Source organism: Carassius auratus, chromosome 42 (genome assembly GCF_003368295.1).
Source record: "Carassius auratus strain Wakin chromosome 42, ASM336829v1, whole genome shotgun sequence".
Lineage (NCBI taxonomy): Eukaryota > Metazoa > Chordata > Actinopteri > Cypriniformes > Cyprinidae > Carassius > Carassius auratus.
In genome coordinates, this window is record NC_039284.1 from 8,118,037 (window position 1) to 8,128,431 (window position 10,395).

A 10,395-nucleotide genomic window follows, 5' to 3' on the forward strand; every position below is an offset into this window, starting at 1 on the left:
GGAATTGAATCATTTTTACCAAAACCTTTTACCAAACCTCGCAGTTTGGAGCCCTGATAAAAGTATGGAAAAAATAATACATTTTGTGGATTTATAATTTTGAAACATTGATGCATTGACTGGAGGGGAGAGTAATGAATGTCCTTTTTTTTATAAACAGATGCACCATGAGTTCATTGGTTATAAAAATACATTAATGGACTCATGTGTCATTTGACTCCATATTGATTTTCCCATGAGTTTCTGATTGATACAAGCTTGAAACGTCAAGCCCCAATTGATTCCCCCTTTTTCCCCATGCACTATCCTCTCATTAGAGAGTGTCTGGATGCTCCATGCACCTTGAGATCTTACATCAAGGCATTTAACCTGGTGAGAAGGCACTCTTGACATGCGTACACCTCCAAACTTTAAAGCCTTTCATTACAATAGATTTCAGGGACTTTTTTTTCAACCATAAACCAAAGGCATCCTGCATGCAACATCAGGTTTCAAGCAGCCTTGTGAAAGAACTTCAACAAAATATGAAAACAACATATCACATAATGTGAGTAAGGCTCCTGTGAGAACACTAACCATGCTTCAAAGCAAAATTTGCATTAAATCTGTGGGTGAGCAGGTGTGCATGAAGATGCGCCAACGTGTCTGAGACACTGAAATCTGTGACTTTCAAGTATATTAGATGAATATAAATCAAATTTTAGAGCAGGTCTGAGTGACAAAATGTTGGCTAAAGGTTACTGGGAAAATTCTGCAATCTCAAAAGTCTCAAATATACAACCTTACAGCTACAGACTTCTATACAAAAGTTAATATTCAAATCTTCCCAATTTGCTGTTTTGCTGTGTTCTGCATAATTAGCACTGTTAGCTCGACTGCTGTTGACATTGAGGGAAATAAAATCACTCTGACAAAAAGTGCATTCTTTTGATTGTTTTCGTCAAGGCACAATTTCCTCTGTAAATCTTTCATACACAGAAATAGGCTTATGTTTCTCAAACAAATCCTGGAATGCATATCCTGAGCTCAATGAACAAAAGTCAAGACAGCCTCTGAAACACACACACACACACACACACACAAAAACACAATTCTAAAGCCAAAATGTGATGTTGAGGATTTAAATGCTGCTTGCTACTGCACTCTAGACCTGTGACATTTTTAAAAGCACCATAAAGTCCCTGATGTCTACTCATAATCAAGAAAAACAGGCTTAATTTTGTTTTCCATGAGCATTTTCAGCTTCTAAACACCAAAAAAGGCATCATTGACGTCTAAATGTGGGTGGACATGGTCATTCTGACATTAGAGTTTTGCAGAAATTCAGAATGAGATATTGTTGCAGCTAATGATTAGCCATTTTGGACTGGAAAAGTAGTTTCAAGTTGTTCTTTTCTATTTCTCATGAATGATGAAAGCTTCTGTGAGACATGTTTGCAACTCTAGCACACAAAAAAAAAAGGATAGAAAAGGATAGAAAGTTTCCTTTGCTCAGTCATAGAAGTTGTCCCACCCCAAATGCACACCAATTGGTGCTAGACTATATTACTGTGTCTGGCTGCTCAGACAAACAGAGCAATGATGAAAGTGCCAAATAACCACATTGTTTATACTCCCCAGGGAAATCAATCTGTGAGAATGGCTTACTTATAGTTGTCTCTGCGCATTAAACTGGAAATGGAGAAAGTATTACATCCTCCCAAAAAAAAATTACAGACGTAAACATTGTTGAAACAGATTAGAGAATGCATTTCTGTCTGTGTACTTTCCAGTTTCAGAGATAAACTGTTCCAAGCAGGTGAATTATTGATCTGCTCAACTCAAAGAAGGAAAGCGCGCTGTTTAAAAGAGGTTTACCAACAGGGGGCCAAAAATGATCTAGAACACCCAGTAAGAGAATTTCACCTGAGATAAGAATAAGTGAAGGAATGGTCATCATTTACTCATCCTCATTTTCATTCTGACCATTTAGTATATGTTTAGTGTATGTATATATATATATATATATATATATATATATATATATATATATATATATATATATATATATATATATATATATATATATATACTACATGTAAGTAAAGAAAGTAAGAAATTACGCATATAGGTTTGGAATGATGTGAAGATGAAAAAAAAAGATCAATATAATGAACAAAGTTTCCATTTCGGATGAACGGTAACACTTTTATAATAACTTTCATTAATGAATCAATAACTGACATTAGACAATAATTAACAGTTTATTAGTTGATATATTTTCACATTATTAGAAATACAAGATAATCTGCTTGTTAATGTTTACCAAGGTGCTTATTAAAAATTACCTTATGATTAACAGATCATTATTAAATAGAAATGAAACTGCTTACAAATATCATTAAACTTTCTATATATAAGATCGTGCCCTTATAAAAAAAAAATTCATATTATTTTGTTAGATGGTTTACCATGATTAAAAGAGTCATTAGTAAATCATTAACAATCATTATATTATACTTAACTGATCTTTAGTTAATGCTTTCAAATGTCATTAAACTTTAAGTTCATTCGATCATCCACCTTTTAAAAATCTAAAAATAGTTTTAGCAGAAATTATTCATTGATGACAAGCTTATTTGTTAGTGTACTTTTGAATGACAACTAATGGTATTTAACATATTACATATTATTAAAGCTATTCTCTTTTCTATTTTCTTTCTACATGACGTCATTAGGATCTGTCATTCAGAAGCATGGCTTTTCCTATCACTGCTATGCTGTTGATACTCAACTCTACTTCTCATTCCAACCAGATGATCTGACGGTAGCTGCTCGCATTTCAGCCTGTCTGAGTGACATTTCTAGCTGGATGAATGACCATCACCTCCAGCTTAACCTTACTAAGACAGAACTGCTTGTCGTTCCAGCAAACCCATCATTTTATCACAACTTCTCTATACAGCTGGGCTCGTCAACCATAACTCCTTCCAGGACAGCCAGAAACCTAGGAGTTGTGATGAATCATCAGTTAAGCTTCACAGACCATATTACTACAACGACCCGGTCCTGGAGGTTTGTCCTATACAACATTAGGAAGATTAGACCCTTCCTGTCAGAGCAAGTCACACAACTTCTTGTCCAAGCTCTTGTTCTCTCCAGACTGGGCTATTGTAATGCTCTCCTGGCGGGCCTTCCTGCATGTACTGTCAAGCCTCTGCAACTGATCCAGAATGCAGTGAGAGTGGTCTTCAGTAAGCCAAAAAAAAAAACTCACATTACTCCTCTCCTCATCAGGTTACACTGGCTAACAGTAGCCCCTCGCATCAAATTCAAGGTACTGATGCTTGCCTAGAACACGACCACTGGCACGGCTCCAATATACCTAAACTCACTAGCTCAAACTTATGTGCCCTTCCATCCCAAAGAGGTTCAAAATCACTCACTTGTATACTGTTGTTGTTCTCTCATTGCTCTGATTGCTTCTATCGTTCTCATTTGTAAGATGCTTTGGATACAAGCTTCTGCTAAATGATTAAATGTAAATGTGAACGCTATTCACTTTGAAAGGGCCACAAAGTGCATAAGGAGCAATATATTTTTATATATTTTTTTATATAAAAATATAATTTTGCAGAAACTTTGCCACAGGCACGTTTTTCCAGTGAACTTGGGTTGAAGTATTTGTTGATTGTAGTTGACTGAAATTTGTTCTGTGCTTATCAAACACCATATAAGAAAGCTGAGTGAAGAAAATGGACTAGAATGCTTGTTGAGAGGAAATTTTGATTGCAACGAAGAATGCTGAGAGCAGCAGAGGACGGCCAATGTCACGAAGCACCGGGCCCGGGGAGAGAGAGAAATCTTAATGACTTTTCTGACCCTCAGATGAGAAAGTCTCAGTGGCCTCAGGGAGTCTCAGACTGCCCACTCCGCAAAAGACAACAAGCCTTTGATAGTCCTGTAACAGATTATGTGATGTTTGTGGATCACACTTCCTTCTGTTCAAGACCTTTTACTCTGAAACAGGAAATGTTAAGGGTGATCTCATTCATATTCAGATGGCATACACATACATTTCTGTATATTTGGACACTGAAAGACTCTTAAATGCACAATATCAATGTACTGACCAAAACGTAAAATTGAAAGCCTACAGTATATGACTTTAGAGATGTACATATTTTTACGAATCCTCTAAGAAAGGGTTGGAACTGAAATTGCTGGAATTTCTAAGAGGGCATCGCCGCAGGTGACAAAGTTCAATACTCAGACTCTCATTTACAAGTAAATTACCTTTTTAATGGCAAATTTATTTATAAATGAAATCTAGATGGTGCTAATAAAAGTCATTTGCACCCTTTGTATAGATGAATTTAATTATCATCAGAGCTCAATGAATAAGTGAAACACTGCCAATGTGTCACACCAAATAAAATAGAATCTGTTAACTATGCTAAATAATGATGGCATCAGACATATGTTATTTGTATTATTTACCTATGAATTTCATTAAAGGGTATATTGGATATAAAATTGTTTTTATTTTATTGTTTTTATTGTTTATATACGTTGTCTAAGCAGTGTAGACACAACAACCTTACAATGATAAAAAATCCATTCACATTTTTTTTTTTATCCCAATAATACCTAATCAGGGTCATTTTCCAAGCTGTTTTGATTTTCTGAGGCACCAACCACAACCGCTGATGGACAGTCCTGTATTAGCATATCCCCGCCCCTCAGCCAGTGGAATATCAAGTACTTTCACTTAGAACGCAATAAATGCCAGCCTAAACCCATTCAGAAGTACCAGGATTTACATAAAAACGTACAAATATAGCCAAAAAGAAATGCAAAAAAAAAAAAAAAAATGTCAGATGCACTTAGAGGATTTTGCATCTGAACTCTTCAATTTTGCTTAATTATCACCAAAGCTTTTTCTGTTTCGTTGTCAAACATTAAAACATTATTCCTCAGAAGCCTGTCTGAAATTAGTTTGATAAAGTGCCAATGTGTCAAATGCTGCCTGCAAAGTCACTCCATGTCTGATAAGGAAGCGAGGCAACCAGTCAGCAGTCTAAGCTTTTTCAGTGCAGGTGTTTTGCAGTTGGATGTAAAAGTGAACATAAGAGTCATTTTCTCCTAACATAACTCAGGACGCAGTGGATTTATTTTGTTTTTGATGGTGATGTGCCACCGAATACACCTACATTTGTTTATGTCTGCACAAATCATTGTCCTCCATACTGCTTTCTGAATGAGGGACAATTCAAGGCAGGTTTGCTAAAAAGTTCAAACTCAAGGATAGATCAGTTCCCACTGTTCATAAACCTAAGTAAGTCTCACACTTAATATTTTTTTATGATTATTTGCAAATGTCCTTTCCTCTTCCACAGAAGAGAGGGGAGGGATGAGCAGAGCTCATTAGCATTTAAAGAGACATATACCGAAACAGTGTGACAAGTGAAAAAAAAGCCTCAACCTCAAATGACTCATAAAAAAATCTGTATAGCTTTGCATACATAAATACATAAAAGTTTTATTAAAAATATATATATATATATATAATAATAATAATAATAATAATTATATATATATATATATATATATATATATATATATATATATATATATATATATATAATAAAAATCACATTATATTATGACACAATTTGAGTTTAAATTCATTTGGTTGTCAAATAGTATCTTCTTTTGATGGTTTATTAAATTCATTTTTTACCTGAAAAATATGTGATTACACAGCAAAAGCAAGTTTATATTGTTTTGGGCATGATTATAGTTCTTGCAATTTCATAAATAACTCAAGAGGCACTCAAATCCCTGCAGCTATCTTTGCTGTAATCAAAGTATGATTGGTATAAAATTCTAACTATAATAATAATTTATCTGTGCACATAAGTTCACTGCACTCATGCTGAAAACAGCAGAGCACTAGCATTCCATGATTTTATTGATCTGCTCCTTAAATAGGACGTTTTTGACAGAGAGGGTTGATGGTGGGTGGCTATAGAAATTTGATTACATTTTCGAATGAGCAAAGAATCCAGCATCCTTGAATGGCATCATTCACGTGATGAAGGGTTTTAGAGAGCTTTCAAATCCCAATATTTAGGCTGCACCAGAAACTTCAATCCAGCTAGAAGCAACTACATTAAAATCACAACAAACTGATGATAGAAACTATTTACAGTACGCTGTACAGTACAGTATAAACAAATATCATAAAGGCTGCAAAAGATGTGAGAACCACAAAAAGACATCCTAAAAGTAACACAATCACAACAAAAAACTGAGAGAATCAGCAGCTGCTGGACAAAATAAGACATAATTTGGACATAAAGCCTGTATTTTGAAACATACAGTATACTACAAAAAATCCTACACAATGCTTTTTTCAGTGTTCGTAAACACAGATCTCTCAATGTCTAAGCACAGTTGGTCTCAATGGTCTCTCAAAACATGTTCGTGGCAGACTCCTCGTCCAGATCATTTAAAGAAAGAAGATAAACTGATTTGTCAATAACAACAGATCAAACATTACTGCAAAATAAATGTGCTAATACCAAGGAATGAATACAAGCTTCCCCAGTGTCCACTGCAGTGAGCTTAACCCTGAGGATCTCGACATTAAATCAGAGTGAGAACATTTTTTTTTTTCATGTCAACAGTTTAGAATTTTAAAGGAAGAGTGGGGAATGCCATCAATTTTTATTTATTTATTTATTTATTTTTTCAGCTTATGTGGTTGTGCAAAACGTGTCCCTTGTAGGCTGTACTGTGATGCTGTGAAGTCTTTGCTAGTGTTGCAGTGCCACCCTTTTGAACAGACAATGAATTACCAAAACTGATAAATTGCAACAGTACAAAAGGGGAGGTGACAAATCTCATAAATTGAAGCACAGTGGACAACTTTTTGCTTTACACAAACTTTTCTTGCCACAATATCCCTATATATACACACACACACATATGTGTGTGTGTGTGTGTGTGTGTGTGTGTGTGTGCGTGTGTGTGTGTGTGTGTGAAGAGTTCAGATGCAAAAGACTCTAAGTGCCATCTGAAATTTTCATCTAAAATTAGGATTTTTATCAAGCTCCTATGCTTAGGTTGAGTAATTTTACTTTAATGACAATGTGCAGGTACTTTTCCAAGGCTATTAAAGTGAAATAACTGAACATAAATATAGGAGCATGATAAAAATCCTAATTTTAGATGAAAATTTCAGATGGCACTTAGAGGCTTTTGCATCTGAACTCTGGATCTGTGAGCCCCGAAATACCTCCAGCCTTTAATCCATCAACGGCTCTGCTCGTAATTAATCTGCAAATCGAACACTATAAAGTGTAATTATAGCAAAGTTTAATTCTTACCACTTGAGGCTATGTGTAGGAAGAGGCGAGCGTCCGAAGCTCTAATGGCAGCAGAGTACTTGTCCTCTTTCCCCGGGACCTGCGCTTTCCGCTCGGGCATGATTCGGACCCTGAGCCGGCCTCCCTCCGCCCCAAGCCACCACTCCAAAATCCGCGTTAGGTCCATTTCCAGGAACACAACCGGCGCGTCCTCGTACACATGCAGTCCTCCACATCCCATTTTAACCATCTCCTCGCCCACCTCCACCACAACTTGATTAGACTTTCGACTGGCGTTAGTCAACCCCAAATTCAGAACTTTCGGGACGGGCCGCTTCTGTCGATACGGGAGCTGTCCAGTGCTGGATCTGTTGACGTTCATCGCTGCCAACTTTACATCAAGCAAACTGGCGATGGTTTTCTGCAACGGAACGCAGCGCAGTAACAAGTTCGCGCGCACCGTGTAACATCCGTTAAACGACAGACAGTCTCCGTTAAGCGGGCGCTTTATAAACAGAGCCAAGTAGTAGCGTAACAGCGACGGGACGGCGAAATCCACCGAGAGCGTCTTCCTTTTGAACCGAGAGGTGGAGGTCTGGTTGGAGTCCTTTCTGTCGGTGCCGTTGATGAACGCGGACGTGGGGAAAGTAGCAAGCGCGTCCGCGGTTCTCTGAGAAGCGCACTGCAGCTCGGGTAGAAATGCCGCAGACCAAAGAAAAAAGTAGAGTATCCGTGCAATCATGATTTAAGCTGAAACGATCCTGTTTTCTGTTGATCCTGCTTTCACTCCAGCACCCTCACTCTCTCCAAGTGGGGTGCTAAATCAGGGAACAAATGGAGAGATAGTCGAGTCTACATTTCACGTGCATCAAAATGTGTTTGCTTATTTCAAAGCTCTTGAGGTTGCCAGTTAATTCCCGCATATTACTGTCGAATCATCCACAAAATATTTCCTCGGTAGGCTAATTAAACCGCACATGAAAGATTCGCCTCTTGAGGAGCTTCTTGGTATGCCTGACAAGTTCTCCGGGGCTGCTCAAAGGCTCCTTTTGTATCTGCATGCAATACTTCGAGCAGAGGTGTACTATTCCTTTTAAACAAAATCTTCAACAGTCATATAACAACCGATACTCACACGTTTAAGCTGTCCACTTTTCGACAAGCCAATGTATTTACACGACAAACTGTGCGCGCTGAAATCAAACATAATCCACAGCTCACCGCGTTTCTGCTTATCATAAGCAGAAGTTTATGTTTACTGTAAGAATACTTTCGGTGTGTTTTATTTATTTATTATTTTTTTTTTTTTTGGTCTAAATCGAGCGGGTCTTACCTGCGCAGCCAGTCAAACGAGGGAGCCTTTTCAGCGCGAGCTGCTCATTTGAGGCTGCAAATGCCGCGAGTGCGCGAGCCTTCTGTGCGCGTGCCACCACGACGCTCAGATTTTTATTTTTATTTTTATTTTATTATTTATTTTTTGTTGGGGGGGGGGGGGGGGTTGGGGGGTTGTGAAACTCATCTCAGCTTCTATTTATGACGTAACCAGCAGCAGACGCGAACATAAGGGACGCGTTTCGAGCCTTTTAAAACTACTGTGATGACTGAGAAATGATCGACACGACACCTCCGTGCGGCGGCATTGCATCATAATATGTTTTTAATGAGCATCTGTGTATGTCGAGCATCGCCTCCCAGTAATTTAGCTAGGATACTTAAAGAGTTATTCACAACGAATGTAATTATGTCATTCTACGTCATAGAGCGATTATATCGAGACCAGTGTCGAAACCCAGACACACTTTCCAAAAAAAGAGATTTACACCTACTATAATCAACTGAGCTGCTTTTACTGGCAACTGCACTAATGACACTATTAGAAGAAATTCACTAGGCTATTTATTTATTTTTGATTATTACTATTTGAGCAGTTTTACCGCAATCCTAATATACGTCAATGCAATAAATACCACAGAGCAGGTTGAACAGAGCAATAAAAATTTCAATAAATCACTTTTGCGACTATACAAGAAACTGGATTTCATGCGCGATTGATAGGAAATGAATAACGAAATGGGTGAACATAAATATTCCATGTTTTTAAATGGAGAGCCATATGTTTCTCAAGCCTCAGTATCGTGGATCAAGCTTTGCAAAAAAAAAAAAAAAAAAAAAAAAAAAAAACCTTTATCATGCCAGTTTAGGTGCATGATTTCATTAACGCAAAACAGTGACATACTAACTAGAACATTAAAAATAAATATTTATTTAGCCAATAAAAACATTGTATGAAAAAGAAAATGCAAAATAAAAGTTTATGATGAAATAATTTATAATTTAAAACGCACACATTTAATGCAATTTCTAACTAGAGAACGTACATAAACTACTACTGGGTAGCTACTTGTAATGTAATAGTGTTATTAAACAAAGTTATGAAATTATTATTCAATGTCTACCGATATTCTTTTCCTCCGCTAGATGGGAGTATGGCGCACTTATTGGTCTGATCCCTGCCATCATATCAAGCTCATTAATGCTGTCATAGCGCAGGAGTTTTAACAGCCGACCATAAGGGTATTATCAATCCCGGAAATAGAGTGACTAATTGCGTGCTATATTTTAATTGTTATGGTATGAAAGAGACAGTCCGTTTAATGGTAAGGTTGTTTAATTAAGACAAGGTTACTGTGAGCATTGCATTGGTGAAATCCAATTTGACGTCTAGAGTTGAGACTTCCTGCGACGTCATGTAATCTAAGCCAGTGTACCAAAATATGTGAAAACGATAGTGCTATTGTGATTCAGGAAAATTGTGCAGTCTTGCTTTCAGTTTTATATTGAAGCTTTTTAACTTTGAAGATCATCAAAATGTCAAAATTATAATAATGCATTAAAAGCTAAAGCATTTTTTTTTTTTTTTTTTTCAAATAATCACTAATTCATATTTGGATCTGAATACAACCTCATAATTTATCAAAAAGTGAATAGTATGTCATAATTAACACATATGCTCCTAATTAATATAAGTAAATATTATGAACTC

At 36.7% G+C, this 10,395-nt stretch overlaps 1 protein-coding gene across 1 annotated transcript in view; it reads right to left on the reverse strand.

Moving 5' to 3' along the window:
* LOC113060535 (ALK tyrosine kinase receptor-like) overlaps nucleotides 1-8,766 on the reverse strand; it is a 426,749-nt gene extending 417,983 nt beyond the window's left edge. The window contains exon 1 of the mRNA XM_026229521.1: nucleotides 7,374-8,766. Within this exon, the coding sequence (XP_026085306.1) occupies nucleotides 7,374-8,094 (721 nt within the window). The 5' untranslated portion in view covers nucleotides 8,095-8,766. The remainder of the gene's footprint in view (nucleotides 1-7,373) is intronic.
* Between the last annotated feature and the right edge of the window lie 1,629 nt (nucleotides 8,767-10,395).